Source organism: Styela clava, chromosome 15, assembly GCF_964204865.1.
Source record: "Styela clava chromosome 15, kaStyClav1.hap1.2, whole genome shotgun sequence".
Lineage (NCBI taxonomy): Eukaryota > Metazoa > Chordata > Ascidiacea > Stolidobranchia > Styelidae > Styela > Styela clava.
In genome coordinates, this window is record NC_135264.1 from 9,971,617 (window position 1) to 9,989,070 (window position 17,454).

General features: G+C 34.5%; 1 protein-coding gene across 2 annotated transcripts; it reads left to right on the plus strand.

The window, feature by feature from the left end:
• Window positions 1–357: 357 nt before the first annotated feature.
• On the plus strand, window positions 358–16,463 carry LOC120333627 (uncharacterized). 2 transcript variants are annotated; one of them, XM_039400965.2, is made up of 5 exons: window positions 358–1,070; window positions 2,400–2,517; window positions 10,989–11,110; window positions 11,947–12,023; window positions 12,915–16,463. In XM_039400965.2, the coding sequence occupies exons 1-5, from the start codon at window positions 426–428 to the stop codon at window positions 14,452–14,454; spliced, it is 2,502 nt and encodes an 833-aa protein (XP_039256899.2). In that variant the 5' UTR covers window positions 358–425; the 3' UTR covers window positions 14,455–16,463. The 2 variants fall into 2 exon arrangements, with proteins under 2 accessions (XP_039256899.2, XP_039256898.2); XM_039400964.2 differs by having other exon boundaries at window positions 11,944–12,023; window positions 12,915–16,462.
• Window positions 16,464–17,454: the final 991 nt, after the last annotated feature.

Sequence of the window (17,454 nt, forward strand, 5' to 3'; positions counted from 1 at the left end):
GAGTATAGATATAAATCGCTCCATTACTACTTACAGAAAAGATAAAAGCGACACCCAAAAACATAGATGGAATTAAATAATTAGTGAAATTTCTTGCTGGGTAGAACGAGTGACGGTAGTTTAATATTTTGTATAATTAAAACAAAGCCTCATAAAAAATGAAACAGTTGGCAGAAAAAATATAAGCTGAACTGTGTTTATTAAATTTGGCAATCGTGTGTCGAAATCCTAGAATTAGTTTTCTTACAATACTGCATAAGATCGTATACATTGGGATTGGAGATGATCTCTAGCGCATAATGCATGTTCAAGCAAAGTTTGTTTTAATTTGAATATTATATTAACTTTTGCAGCAGACCGTTTGTTTATAGCGTATTTGTTTAGTCTTTTAAAGGAAGTGATTCGACAGAGGCAAACGCGCCAAAATGGCGGAAATACTACACATGCCACATTCTCGCGGTCACACAGGTTCTGCAGGTCTTCTAAGAATTGGAACGGCTCCGGATCCGGTTGCAAACTATCCAGATTCAATATCCGATGATTTTGTGTCTCCACCGACGACAATGAGTGCATATGGGCATTATGCATCTACTCCAACGTACGTAGGCAACGACAACGATAGCATGACTACTCAACAGGAGTCCTTGAGTCCAAAATCAAGCGACAGCAGCACTGGTGTACGTCCAAGATCGGCTGCCACCACACCACCAACGCAGCCACCAAGTTTCGCGCCGAGAGAACCCGCATTCGACAGCGACCGTAGCCAGCTCTATTCTACGTCGACCTATCCGCAGTCAACTTATCCAACGACAATACAAAACATGTACCAAACTAGTTCACCCTGGTTGTCCTACTCAACTCCAGGAATGGGTGGCACAACCTACCAACACCAATATCCATATTTCGACATGCATCAATCAGCGCGTCTATCGGTTGATCATTGTTCACAGCTGATACCTGGCTATGGTTCGGTTACTGGTTCGCGGACTGGACGAGGTCGCACACATCGGCGTCAATCTACCGGTGTTTTAAAGGTAAATTCACTGGACAACGGAAAAGGAACGAAGCCGGTGGGTTACCAGATTTTTCGTTATATAGTTACATTTTTTAGATTTCAAATTTCCTGCTTCACATGAGATTTTGTTTACTTTATTTGTTGTACCTATTTGATCGAACATAATTTCAACCAAACTAAATAGTTCAAAATCACACTAAGAATTAGTGAATGGAGCTAGCGAAACGCCAAACGTGCCAACGATCTATACCGAGGTATAGGTAGTCCGCGCTTACAATTTGAGACAAAAATTTTTTTTCGCACTTTCCTCGAAATATTTAAATGTTCCATATTTTTAAATAGATCTCATTATACGAAATATACTTGTAAATTTGACGATTTCCCAATATTCATACACTCAAAGTGCCCTCGCCTATCACACCTCTATGTGAATGTGACTCGTGGATTATGAATATGGGGGTTATAGCAAGAGTCTGATGTAAAGATGGGGAATGTTTTTAAAATTGTTATCAGTAAATGAGCAAAGTTGGCAATTGTGGTTGTACTGCAGAAAAGTGAATCAATATTTGCCATTAAAGTAAAAAATAAGACGGTGTATTTTACGCGTTCAAGAGTCAAATATGACCTAACACTGCCTGTTTCGTCATTGAATTCTTTTTTCCAAAATAAAATGGGATAAAAATAATTTCTATTGTTTATGACGGGGGGGGAAACAGAATGCCGTCATCTTAGCACTTTTCCTCGTATTGCCAAAAGCAAAGTCTAATTATAGTATAATTATATTTTTTGTCCAATTCTTTAAAATAGAAACCAAAAGAAATTCAGTCATATAGCTTAAGGCAGTTTAAAAGTTCATGTTTATTTACGACTGTCACATGTTTGTTTTGTTGGGCATTTTTTATAAATTCGTCATAGTGAATTCAGTTCTGTAGCGCTTCCTACGAAACCTAGTGTAAGATTGTCACATGACAACAGAGCATTCGAAAATATCCGTAAGCGGTATTTGGTGATTTAGACAAGAAGGGTGTATTTGATTTTGCCCTATTTCTTGCGCTTGGGTCTGATATATTTATTTTATTCCATTTCTCAAAATTATTCATCAAAAACTGCATTTATTTTTCTGTGAAGATTCTTTTTATATCTGACAGGTTGTCAATATAAGATACAATAGAATGACAAATATGAGACGCTATTATTTATCATCGCCAAGCGTGATTCACTATACCCTAATCACTTTGCAACGCTTGCAACGATTTTCACACATAGTGTTTTCACGAGAAAATATGACAACGAAAATTGTAGAAACTAGAACACAAAACTGATAATTTTTACAAGATTCCAACAAGTTTTCAATAATTTAAATTCAATTCAAATTCTCTTCTAGGATGAATCTCGTATCCGAAGACCTATGAATGCTTTCATGTGCTGGGCAAAGACAGAAAGAAAAAGAATGGCAGAACAGAATCCAGATCTACACAACGCAGAGTTGAGCAAAATGTTGGGTATGATTGTGAACTATGTTTTAAGGTTAAAACATTCAAAATTGTAGATTGAAAAACGGTTTTGAAATGATGCTGAAATATAGCATTTTTATTATTTTGGCGTCGGATAAGCGGCGCAAAAGATTTTCTAATTTGAATATACTTAGTAATAGCAATCTGTGGTACAATATCCTATCAATTGTAGATATTCTGCTAATAATATAACGCAATTTGTAATACCGAATGATCTCTATGATATTCAAATTTTGGCGAAATTTACGCTCAAAGCTTGACGACTGGAATTTACACTAAACCAATTTGACTTGCCTTTTTATTACGATGATGCAGTTGCGTTTGAAAAGTCTATTATCACTTTAATTGCGTACGTCAGGGGCAAAAAATACGCGTCTTAAGTGCATGCCATGCACCTTATGACGTCACGAGCTTGGATAACTCAAATTTTTATTTGTTGGGTAATTTGTAAAAACTCAACCGATGAAAATCATGCGTGGTACAAACATGAATAAGCTTTTCAGTATGTATGGCCATACGAGCATTTATGGGATTTACTCAAAATCAAATTCGTGAGATTGCTTATGCCTAACGCGTTTGTTACAGCCCGGTCAATGCAATGACTACTAAGGTAACTTGGAAAGGTAGAATAAACGGAACTGAATTAACGTTTCAAACTGGTAAAACTCCGAATATCTGACCTCATTTTAGCTAGGAAAGCTTCACTAAATCAAATATAGTTAAGTAGGGAAAACAGATTTTTATGTCCCTCAATCAGCATTTGACCGAAGGTCACAACAACCATAACCACTTGGTTTTTGCAACACCATAGAACCACGTTTGTGTAAAATAATACATTAAATAATTTTACATAGCAATATCAATTACAACAACACATTTTTCATTCCACCATTCCAAAGATGAAATAAACTCCACAATTGCCTCAAAAATCAAAGTGAGTTCTCCAAATACCGCCATTTTGTTTACAGCGTTTCTTCATCGCCCTTTTTAGCTGAGCAACATCAATAAAACAACTTCTAGATAGGAAGTTATACTCACGTCCAAAAATAATTTACAGCATGTTGTAATGTGGGCGTATTACATTGCCAATTCGTGGACTAATAGCCTCGTTACAAATATTAATATATGTATATATAAATCGAAAATGATGACTATATTGTAAGCATTACAAGTGCATATTGCAAGCATTGTGCTCATATGCATGTGTCAAAAAAACTGTTCATTTCGCAGGCATTTATCTAGGGCGAAAAGCTAGAGGACAAAATGATTTAAAGCATATTAGATATATTCAACTAGAATTCATTATGGATTGGATAGATATAAAACATTAGGCAAATGGATAAATAGAGGATTGTGAAAATCTGAAATGATATTGACCTAATATTAGAGATTACTTTAATAAAAATGATATGTATTTTAAAATAAATAATTCAATGATGTTTGACCCGAGGTATGTACTGTATTCGCTAAATACTGACAAGAACTTCTGGTATTAAAATTAAATTAAGCCCAAAACACAAATTGCGCTGTTACGTTTAAGTATCCATCATAACGCTTTAGGCTTGAGTTCGTATCAACTCTTCCAGGGCAAAGGATGTAGAGCATTCCTGCTCTCGCGATCTCTAGGATTATAAGACTAATTAATGTCGCAGCGGAAGAACAACTACGGAAAAAATACGTCGTCATACAGCTTAGAGACATAACTCGTTCGAAATGCTTCGTCTCATGTACACCCAAGCGTGATCGATAGATGGAACGCGCTAGCAAGACGCTATCCATTTATGAATCAATGCTTGGTTATAGGCAATTTTAGACTAGTAAGATAACCAGGAAAAACGTTTGTCGCGTTAGCAAATTTATGCATTTCATATGCTGTTATGAAATTTTTAGATTAACATCTTTTCAATGTAATTCAAAAGAAATGCAAATCTACATTATCGTTTCAAATTATTCCAACAACACCGAATAATACGGTAGGTCTCAAATATTAATTTTGGTAGATGTTGAAGAGTATAAAAAGAATGAAGTATGGATATTTTTTATGTTGTATTTCTGTAAGTAGGAAGGAAAAAAACATATCTGAATATGTCTGTATGCTTTCTAAACGTTAAAAAGCAGTGTGTGTAACAGTTTAGAATTTGTCCCCCGATTTACTGATAAACAGGATCCGCTCGTTCCGGGATATTTCAACAGTAACTTTAATCTGAAAAGCTTTAAAACAGACATATTTCCGCATATGGCTCCGGTTGTGAGTCTGAATGTAAATCCTACCTACTAGTGCTGGGGGGACTCAAGCCATCGAGTCACCAAAATGGAATGGCTCTCACACGTACTCAGTACTGACCTCCAGTTAAACTTTCCTTCAGTGATTGACTCGACTTAGGACACGGGTGACTCGTGACCCAACTTGCGACTCGGGATTTAGGGACTTCAGCCCAAGATTGTTAACCTATTATATATTTATTGGTGATACAAGTTCAGGGCGAGAGAATTGAATTGTTCGTTCAAACCAACAGGAAATTTGACGCTGATCACGCACTGGAAGTCGTCAATATAAGCATCGTCACCTTCCACGCAAAATCTCACGTAAATTTACCCGAAACAAATTTCCAAGGGAAATTTGACGCATTGCACTAACTATGCAGTAAGGCATGCAAAAATAAGTCATTTTGCAATATCTGTGACCTGGTGTCAACCCCGTTTGGCGCACGATACTTCGATGACATTGTCACCTTGGTGACGTAGGTCAACGAAATGCCCCGTATCGCAACAGGGGATACTTAACCAGTCGATTCGAAGGCTTTTTAACAAAAATATTTCATGAAAAAAATGTTATAAAACATAATTAGCAAGAGTTAATTTCAACCATACCTAAAGTCTATTCTGTGACGAAATTTTTATATTCCTACGTCACATGCGGTCGACCCAGTAGCTAAAACTTAACAACGATATAAACGTACAATTTCTGAATAACATCGACGAATAGAGCTCGTCATACACCATTACCGGAGAAATGCATGTTTTTTGCTAGTATTCTGAATTTTATGAAATTAATTCAAATATCTAACCCAAATTTGAAATTGATAAATTTTGAGGATAAAATTGATATTGATTGGAATAGTTTAAGATATATGTGAAATGAATTTTGCTCCTATGTTTTAGTCTCACTAAATTACCACAAAATATCAAAAATATTCACAATATCTTTAATAGCACTGAACCTTTAAGGTTGTAGTGTAGAAAAATTCAAATCGGACGGTGTAACCGAATCCTCGATATCCTGCTCGGCATACTGCAACCATTCTTTTTCGTTTCCTTATGGAAGGTGCGTTTCCTGAATGGAGTTAGTATAGTTTAATTACAAAATATAATTAATTAAAACGTAAAAGAATCGTTTTCCTGTCCCACTACGTGTGCAAAGCCATATGTTGGAGTAGATCGCTTAAAAATATCACGGTGTTTGTGATATTAGTGACCAATAAAGACATCGAATTATCTCTGGCAATGTATAGATATAATAGAACCTACACATTTAGGTGAATTTTTTTGCTCATGGATGGACCGGTCGCCTTGGGGACGAGATCCATCAGTATTATGTAAAATTGATTGTCTATAGTAGATTAAAAAAAGACGTCTTTGCGCCATTTACTTTTGTCTGTAAGATTATTTCCCAGAGATGGGTATGAAACGCAACAACTATTTTGTTTTCTGTAAAATTAAGAACTGAGTTGAAAAATCTCAAAAAGTTTGAATTTTCAAGAGAATCAAAACTATGAAAATAATACAAAAATAAACAAATGAAATGCCATATACATGACTAACATGACATGTATATCACATGACTTCGTCCGCATTAAGCATTGCTTATGTAATCAGAAATTTCTTGTTTAGCGTTTAGTAAGCTTGATATAATCGAGTTAAGTTCCTGCGTTCCGATTAAAGTCCTTCGCAAACTTGTCAAATGTTTTCCTGATACGTCACATAGAGAAGTTGGAATTAGGCATATTTCCTGCTTTCGTCAGTGATTAACCAAATCAGCTACATAGGGTCGCAATCATTTGATTAGATTATAACATGCCATAGAAGGACATTTTAAAAATGAAGTTGACAATGTCGGTTATTAGTTGTACATGTATGACCGAATATACAAATAATTGAATAAATATTTAAATTGAACTCCATGTTTTGCATATTAGTAAGCGCATCCATCCTGTTTATGTCGACTTAAAAAGTCGATAGTCGATTTGATACTTCTATAATTTACAACTGCTTTCTCCTTCAAAGGCTTTTCGGCAAAATATTTACGATAATAGTTGATATTATTGAAATTTATATTTATAACATATATAGAAGTAGAGACTTTTGGAATGTTATTGTTATGTTATGTTACCAAAACATTCTCCTGGTGCGGTGTTTTACTTTTATATTACACTAGTACCAAACCTTACAGACTCCCAATGACCTTGCTATTTGCGATCAAGTGGTCGTTATCTCAGATGAACTTTCAAATAATGACGAATTGCGGAAATATAACCCTTAACGGGAAGATCATTGGTCAGTCACATCACACCCTGCTTTTGAAACGATCTATGGCTAACCGTAATGTGGACTTTGAAAAGATGTCGTTCAGATCTGTTTCCATTTGATATTCAACATGGGTCTTGGTTATTCGTTAAGTATGCTCGACGGAAAGGTCGAAATACCATAAAAATCTGACTTATCACGTTTTATTTCCTTTTTATTTTTATTTTTAAAATGTTCAAATTTTACACTAAAGTACTATCAAACGATATTATTCATTTTTTTTTTACCTATAATTGGTTAATACGATTTTGACATAAGATGATTATACCAGCTGTACGTTACTAATCGGCACTTTGCATCACATGTAATTGCCGCTGTTGTAAGTAAATGCAATCTTTTTACTTCCATACAAAATGAATCACGTAGAAAGCAGTTAGTGTTACGGCAACTGTGAGTGCAATCACGATTTACGCGGAAATATCACCTGTATAACCAGAATCGCTTGCGCGTGCGCAACTTTGCCTATGAGTAAGTTTACGTAAACGAAACGATTTTATTATTATCTAATATTGAAAAATAGCGGTGTTAACCGAAACGATTAAGATTTTTTGAAGAAGGGGTAACCAGACTTGAAGTGAAATCGACACTTCAGGATGCATTAACGTTCGCCATTTTATCATGGCGGACCGTAAACGGAGCAAGTAACTCGAGTAACGGAAGACAATCAGGAAATGACTCAGTGCACCACTGAATAGCATGCCCTTTTGGGCATCGAACTGTACAGCATATCCACTAGTTTTATATCTCGACTCTGGGCACAAATTGTAACCCGCTGAATCTGCCTGAGAAGGTGCACATCTTGAATTTTAAGCTCGGGCAAAATGTGATACATAAATATTTACAATTTTTATCTAGGCTTCAAGCATGGCCCGGGTTTAATAAAAAATTTATTTCACAAGACATCTATCTAATCGAGGGAAAGTTCGTGTTTAGGCTAAAACGGAAATTGATTCAGCAAAAATCGGGGTTTTACTCTATGTCATAAGCGAAACTGCTGCCTTGCATAGTATGTAAGTAATTTTGTTGAATCTCAAATACTATTCTCATGCGGAAGGTGCAAAAATAACCATAGAGCCTATCATATTTCGTCTCAATATACGGTTTCGTTTCTTTACTTCCAAAATCTATTGTCCAATTGACCCGAATGGTCATGAATTGACCCATATGTTTTGGAATGGGAAATTTTCCTGCTAACGAAAATAATCCACGGTTTTATCAGTATTATTACCCTGTAAATCGAAAGAAGGAAGCTAATTCAGCTGTGTAAGCAATTACTCTAGTCTATTTCAGATCATGAATTTAAAAAATTGGTAAATTTGAAAATTTCACTAACAAACTCGGTTAGATTTAGTTAAAATAATCGATTTTTTTCCCCTGTACCCGTCTGAGATCTTGAAAGGATATGAAGACATTCAAAGAAGTCAACTCGCGAACTTAAAATTTTAAAACAGTGAATTCCGAACATTTTTTTACTAGATACTAAGTGTTGTATTGTTCTTGGATTTTAAAATACTGAAAACGAGGCATGGTTTATGACGATGGTCATTATTCTCCAGCTGAAATCAAATCTTGTCATCAAAATTCATAAATAAAAATAATCCTTGGGCGAGTACATTCAAGAATTTGTATGTTACGATTTATCGAATTACTCAAGATGTAATTCAGATGATTCCAAAGAATGCAGGTCACATTATTGCTTTTATTTTTCCTGTATGGCATGCAAACAATCGTACAAAGATGAATTACTGGTACTAGATTAATGGGTATTTCTAGATTTAAGACAGTTAACACAAATCCACTATAAAAGAGATTTCTATAAAAGAAAATTCTCTATATTAAGGATTCATGATGGACGGACGACAAATTGTGAAAACCATTCATCCACACCTATATGTAATGGGTATAATTTTGTGAAACAAACGTACAACTCGCAAATAAAACTTTGTGTTTAATTAGTGGACAAGTATCTGACATACAGATTGATACATACAGTAATAGATATATGTGGGACGGTTTAAAGATGTTCGTTTCTGGTGTTTATCGTATTGTAGGTAAATTCTGAAAGCCCATTATCGAGTTCTTTTAAAAGGGTGGTTGATTCCCTTTCTACACTTAAATAGAAATTTTTTTATCCTGTTTTACTTTACTTTTCGTTGCAAATTACGCGAAATTCGTCCCATTTGTAAACAGCTCTAACTTGTGAATTTGGGTGTTAAAAAAATATTATTAAATTTTTTTTTTATCTATTATGAATGTTCGATCGCTGATTATGTATGTATCGACCATATTAATTACTTCAATTGTTTTCTTCTTACAAGCATCCAACAAGTATAATAAACTTCTGCAACTACACAGTATTACGAATGGCCATGATCGACAATTTTCTTAGTTGCAGGTTGGAGATGGTGTGAGAAATTCACGCAATTGCAGACAGTCGCAGTTCAAAATCATTCAAATTTTGGGACGAAATCAAATTGGCCAATCAGAAATCGTATTGCACTAATAGCTTGTCCAATGAGGTAACAAATATCAAAGAAACATACAGAAATATTACAGCCCCAAAGCAAGCACTACAGACGCGATAAAATCTAATTTTGACAGATACTGTGCTCTCTTGACACGCAATTGCGACTCTATGGAGTTAAAATAGCCAATATGTCGTGCGAATTGCCACACCAATGTGAAAAAGTCTACAAGCCTAAATGTATGGAACCGTTTTTGAGTTTTTTTTTTAACGTGGGCGGTACCACCATTAGAGGGAGAACTGGCCATGGAAAATGCCTTCTCACAAATCGTCTGACTCTGGCTTTTTCGTTACAGAAATTTACACTGTATTTTCAAAATCTAGAAACCATAAAATTTGTAAATTGTGTCTCTATTTTTCAATCATCCTGACCACAAAATTTATTTTAATTCCTTTTTTGCGCATAGAAATAACATGGAAATACAAAATTTTCGTTACACGATTCCTTGATGGTATACAGCAAACCCGTTCAAATCTGCGGTAAGACCCTGGTCATAATAACCCGTTACCAAATTAAAATAAAAGCAATGATTCCGTATACACAATATTATTTGATTTGTACAAAATGGGTTAAGGTTCTGACGAAACAGCGCGTTTCCGTGCAAATTGAGAAGTGGTTTTCGCGGTAAAGCTGCAACCTGCAAATAAGTCAGCATATGGATGCGACTTGTATTACTGCACATGTCAATTAGTAAATTTTCAGTAATATTAAATGTTTTTTTACGATAATTTAAATTAGAAATTAGTTAAACGACGTATATATTCCTGTTAAATCTACGGGCACGAAGCAAACGGTCATCAGTCAATTAACATTTCCCAGTATATTTTGTCAGTGATGTTTTTTCTTGGTAAAAAATCTACAGACCCGACATAATTTGACTCCATGGTTCTTCATTGGTCATCTTGTTTCCTGTCTCCTGACAAGTAAAATGACCTTACTATAAAGATGCACTCTGGGACTTTGGCATTTCTCTATTCTCGGAAATAAATTTGTTGATACCAAGAAGCTTGTGCAAAAACTATGTAGTATTTTTTTGGCAGCAACTAGAGTATACTTGGCCATTATGGAATAAAAAATACGTAGCTCATAAAGAAATGTAAACTCTTTTTCATTATGATTTCGTATTCTTTCAGAAATCTATATATTTCAAGTTTTAAAAATAGGAAGAAGTGTTCTGAGACTAGTTTTAGGATTTGAAGCTGAAATAAGCAAATAAAGATTATCAACACGGGAATTCGGGTTCGCGCTTCAAAAAGCGAAAGCGTTTCCAACTGTTTAGCTTTACCTTAATATTACAAAAGTATCATCATAAAAACTGCCAACTACATTGAACATTTCTTTCAATAACAGGCAAAAAATGGCGCGAGATGTCAGTCGAAGAGAAAAGTCCCTACGTCGGAGAAGCTGAGAAATTGAGACTTAAACATATGGAGGAACATCCTGACTATAAATACAGACCAAGAAGACGAAAGGTTTGTCACTCATCGTTTTTTTTATATATACCATTATTCAATTTCCACCCGAATGCCATTCAATGAAGTGTATTAAGCAGGTGCACATTAAAAGACTTTATACATTAATAATATACAAGCACTGGTATACTAGCTATATTATTACGCTCCATGAACGATGTTTTGGATAATTTGTGTCACGTGATTCCGATCAGATCATTTAATTAGATAAAGTCATTAAAATTACTGATCTCATCATATAAGCGACCATAAAGCGATTCTGATAATGCTCTGATGCGTCTTCTGCGAAAGACCGTCAATATGTAACTGGAGTATTTCCTAGATGGGTTTATTTCCTGATAGTATCATTTGCTCCAATTGTATTTAACCCTTTGTCTTCTAATCGATGACTTACAGGCAAGTACGTGTTAGTGTAATCCAGTTTGAACCGCTAGAGTGTGTGTGTATACGGTTAATTTTGATATTGCCATTGCCAGAATATTGTGTGCGGCTTGATTGGACTGATTATCCTGAGCGATTTCCGAAAGATATAATATAATAACGGTATAGTGTAGCCATTAATAAGCTAGAAAGAATGCCGATATACAAAATTAAAGAATCATTCGATGTCTCTTAGAATAAAATGATTCAAAGCATAAATCACTTTTTTCAACAACGATAAAGAGTCGAAAAGGTTCTAACCAACTCCCAATCAGGACTGCGGTTGATATTTTGACTACGACTCCGGTTTATGAAAAATTCTACTTGATTGAAATATTCAAATTGCGACTCAGTTTGCAAGCTTTTTTAGTCTTGATTGAATTTTTTTTCTTAATTTTTGAATATTTCGTTAGCAGGAACAGAAGGCCAAGAAAGGAAAAGAGGATTCAGTCCTAGATAAACAGCTGGATGCAAATGGAATTCCAGTAGAAAGGTATTTAAAATTTAACTTCTCATTTTCAAAATTGAACACCGATTCGCCTTTATACTATTGTACCTATATGGCTATTGTAGACTTCGTCCGCTAAGCGAACGATAATTTATAGGGGTTATAATGGTTAATCGAATTTGGATTGCTAACTGTTATAATTAATTTTGGTCTATTGCCGTCATCCTGAAAGTATTGACATATATACATTGAATTCAAATAGAAATTATTTTGCCTCGAATTTATCACCTCATTTTGTGAATACCAATTAATGTAAAAATCTCAAAATACTGCTGGTAATCGTAATAAAGCAGTGAAAGAATAAAATTACAAAATTTCTATGATCTGCCATTGAATACTATTCAATTTTTCGTTTGTAGGAATGAAATCATGTTAATATTCGTGGTTAACGCTCCGAATTTACAATTTCGGCGGTTATCCGGTCAAATATGTCTGGTTAACGGGTACAACGTTTTGGCAAAAATTCCCAACCCAGTTAATTCACTTTTTCAACGCAACGAAAAAAAATATACTTCTTGGTGACAGATTTTCGAAGATAGGATTAGGATAAATAAGACTTGATGACGTGTTCTGAGTTAAGATAGATACTAAACTTTAAGATTTAGAGAAAAATATTGCATACGTATATAAAATGGATGTTAATTTAATAATGGCGCGAATGAAATCAACCCAGAAAGAAATGCAATCCCAAATAGGGTAATATTCGACATTAGAAATAAAGAAATATTTATTTGAATAGATTTTTCATGCATGCACAAAAGTGTTATATTTCTGAATTTATTAAATATTATTAATGATTAATTATATACCGGCGTTAAACAAATATAACATTACAGTTTTGGGTTGAATTTTCATTCAAATAATTTTTGTTCCTAGTACTATGACACTGGAAAGAATGGGCGAAAAGAAATCTTTGGGGGGAATTGTGCAGTCTGGTCTCGGAGGTTTGTCGACTAAAAGTTATGAGTATACAGATACGATGCCAACCTTTTTTCCCTCGACTACCCTAGCTGGAAATAAACGAAGTAGTACAAACAACAACAACAGACATGATTCGAAAATGATCAAAACTGAGAATGGCGTTTCTTATAGCAGTGATACCCTGTTTTCGACAAAATTTGGGTCGAAGATATTAGGTAACAAATACAATGAATTGGGAAAAGACACCCTGACTGGATCTACAGAATTGAGCTCGCATCTGGATGGATTGTCTTCGTTCAGGCGGAGGAAATCTACCAGAATTCCTAACGTTGTAATAGGTGGAGCCAATACCTACGATACCAGTCCCATCAATTCAGCCGGTGTCGGATATTCGCATTATGGATTGAACTATCAGACCGATTTTTCGGGCACGCCAGATTGCTCGTACGGTAAAGGACTTTCTAGCCTTCCATTGGCATCTTCAAGCACGTATCATCCGTTCCATGATTACATTATGACGTCATCATCTCCGAATACTATTCCATCAGCTTATCAATCGTCAAATTATTACAACTCAAAACTTTCAAATTCGTATTTAAACAACGGATCATCCGCTTACTATTCAACGTTAACAACACCTTCAGCGGAAAGTTATTATGCACGTACAAGTGATTATGCGTACGGTATACAAAATGGCGGACTACCAAGCCCTACTATGTCTCCACCGTTTGACATGACAAGCTACAACCAATCAGAAGCGTACAGAAATTCTTCTATTGAAACGACTTCCCTTAGTGCTGTCGGTTCCGGGTTACAGTATAGATCAGGCAGTGGTAGCTTCTCTGATAGCACGCATTCACCGCATTATGATGATTTGAGAAACCCATTTCGCAACGCACCTTTCCAAAAACGTGACGACCAAACATCAAGTTCAACCAGCCATTTAAATTCAGTCGTTTCACCAAATGCAGGATCAAGTTTTTGCATTGGGAATTCAAACCTTCTATTAAAAAATTCTAATTTTTATCCAACTGGAAGCAAAAATAACAGTACCGGATACACCGGATTCATGAACAGCACCATAACCAACGTTACTACCAGCGTGCCCCCGACTCCGGATTCTTTACCACAACATTCACCCACCGGATATCAAACCGATTGGAAACAAAGATCTTCCGATGGAGTATTTACTCTCAGTGATGCACCACCACCGCTTAATTCAACAACAGATACCTTTTCTGCAACGAAGGAATCCAATTATGATCGTATGCAACAAAATAGCCTACAATTTTTCTCAAAAGGCAAGGGAACAGAAGCCCAGCCGCCTCCATTAGTTTCAGCAGACAATTCATCTTTTTACCATCAAACGAATGGTGTTGCAAACGGAGTTCCAAGCGTGCCGAATGCGTTTGCCAGTCAAATTCAGAGTTTCGTAGACTACACTGGATCGACTGATCAGCAACAGGACACGTACTCATCCTCGTATGCACCATAATATAAACATGTTAACGATTCCTTGGGACTCAATAGTGCAATGTTCTTACGCAACTAGTTGACAAGTTCATACATGCAAATTCAATAATTCAGCTTCTGAAATGGCTTATTTTTAAGAGCTAAATAAACTCGACATTTTTTCAGTTTGTGGCTGAAATAAAAAAAAAATAATGTCGACAATATGTTTTTTATTAAGCAAAAAAATATTTATTCAAGACTTATTTTCAGAAATTCTTTATTCTTTTTTTTAATTTTATTTTTTGAAATGTCAGCTGTTTATTTTTATCACATTGCCATATTGTCAACATGAGACAAAATTGTAACAGCAATTTCACAAGGGTTGTTGAACTAGTTTTATAAGTTCATAAAGGTTTTTGATAATACAAATAATATAGAACTGTAATAACTATAATCTTCACAGAGGTGACTAGTATCATAGTAAATGAACTCTGAATAATAGTGGCTTTACAATTTTTTTCAAATTTGACAACAATGTCCATAACTTAGACTGCTAATCCGAATACCTGATGATTGCAGGATCGCATCGAATATTTTTTCGAATCGAATCTCGACTACTTGGACGATATGTAATTGTATGCGACTTTTTTATTGTGATGTGTTCCAGACACATAAATTACTGAATACATAGAATCCACTACCTAGACTATTCACTGTGTGTTCACACACAAAGAGGAACATGGTTTATTAATAACTCAATCGGACGAAAATATCCATTTGTTAAAATTACCTTTTGCAAAAATAGCTTCAATAAAAACCCGAGGGATTCACTGCGGACCTTTGGCTGACAAAAAAAAAAGATGGCGGCGATTCGAAATTTTCGTTTGAACTGATTCGAATAATTTACTATTTGATTTGAAATACCCAGCCGTAATTATGACATGCAATCTTATAAAATATTCAGTTATTAACGGTAACACAATATGAAATGTTCTTATTTATATGTGTATACTTTTGCCCCTTTCAATGAAGACCCCGCATAACGCAACACTGATGAATTTCACGTTAGTCGTAATTGATCATATATTCAAACAGCAAGCACTGTACAAACAAGTTTTTAAGAGTAATTTTTATCCGTAGCAGTTCAATGCACGGAGTTACTGCTAATTTTTATCCCACTGTTTGGCTGTGCTTTATACCAGTTCTCGTACGTTTTTTAATACATGTTTCTGTTTTCCGTTTTTTTGTTTTGTTCATTTTTAAGTGCAAATGCATTGTTATTCGCTATATTCGAGAAAACACGAGATTACGTCGTAGAATAGATTTTATCATTTTTTTTAATTATTTGCATCATTCTGTTTTAATTTTTTCATGTTTTCGCGTTCACTGCCGAAATGACCATTATTGGGCCAAAGTCAACATTATTATTCTTTTTGTATTCAAACCAATCATACATACAATATTACGAACTATTTCTTTCAAAAAATGTGAAAAACATACTCGAAAATATAAATTTCACGTATTTTCAAGCATATTTTACATATTTTTTAATGAAAATATCGAAGTGCCATTTTGCAAGTACTGAAATTTTCATCGTTTTGCAGCATCAAAATATCGCTTTTTCGTTAAAGTAAATGTGTAATCAACATCATCTTTTATTCTGCCAGCACAAAAAATGTCTGAATTAAATAAAAATGAAATTCAAGACCAAATTGGTGCTTATTTGAAGAAAGTTAGAAGTCATAACGCAACCCTGAATTTGTTTGAAAAAAATAATCTATTTTCCACCAAAATTTTTTTTGGGTAATACAATTTTGATTCAATGTTCTTTTGCCATTTGATTTCTTTTTTCTCTTCTTAAATGCATATTTTAGCAGAAATGAATTTGACTTTGCATCTTGCTAATAAATTTATGCTTAGAAATTCGTCATATTGTTGTTCTATCAGAATATCAGGAAAACTGGAAATTTTACAGCAATAAAGCTACAACATAGTCGTCAAGCAACAGAGAACCATGCCCTATATCTGCAAAAAATGACGACTGGTTTCATTGATATACTTATTGTTTAGAAAGAGATGGTTTCAACTTTTGAATATCTTTTAGAAGGTCAGAATATATTGATCAATTATCTATTTTGATTTACTATAATAATTGTATTTTGCCATATCGTTGCCTGTTTGTTTTGAGCCTTGTTTAGAGCGAAAGTGAGAAAATTTCCATGAAAACATTTTATTAAAAAGTCTATTGCATTATTACGGCACGTCATCACGGTTAGATGGTATTTTTTTTAATATGGAACTGTATACTATATACTTTGCAGAAGAACGATCACCAGTACATAGTATAAAGCGATAAAATAACTTTGACTGGCTGAGATACACTGTGTTAATAAACGATTAACACCCAATGTCTCAGTTTTATACCTATTGTCCAGTACAGTCTTCAAATATCATTGAATATTATGCATTAAAACAATTTCATCGAAGTGAAAATGTTTCTAAAAGTTTCTTAATTGAAGAGGTCACTTTGGGTTTTCTTTTACCCCTCCCTTCATCCACCCACAATATATATTTACATAGTTTTATATTCGAGAGTTAAAATTTTTGAAACCCGATCTTTTCGTCCCAATCAAGGAAGGCAATTTGCATAATTATAGAAGATAGAAGAAGAACAAAACAGGACGTAAGTTCATCTTACAATAAGATTATCAATCACTGTCAGAATTTATACCGTGTGTTTAAGACAGGCCCAAAGAAAAATAACACACTAAACATGCGCTTTTTCCATGGTAAAAAGCATTTTCTTAAAAATTGCTTTAATTATACCAAGACAGTAATTATTGCAGTTATCGAAACCCCGTTTTGAAAGTGGAAAATGATAAAACATCATGGTGGATGAAACGAGTATCATTTGCTTGTCATTCAAAACAAATTGAAAGATACAGCGACGTAATGGTTTTCAGTGACGTCATAAAATATTTTCATACAAAAAGTTAAATCAGCAATACATTAGACATCTACCCAAATTTTATGCTAATTGAAT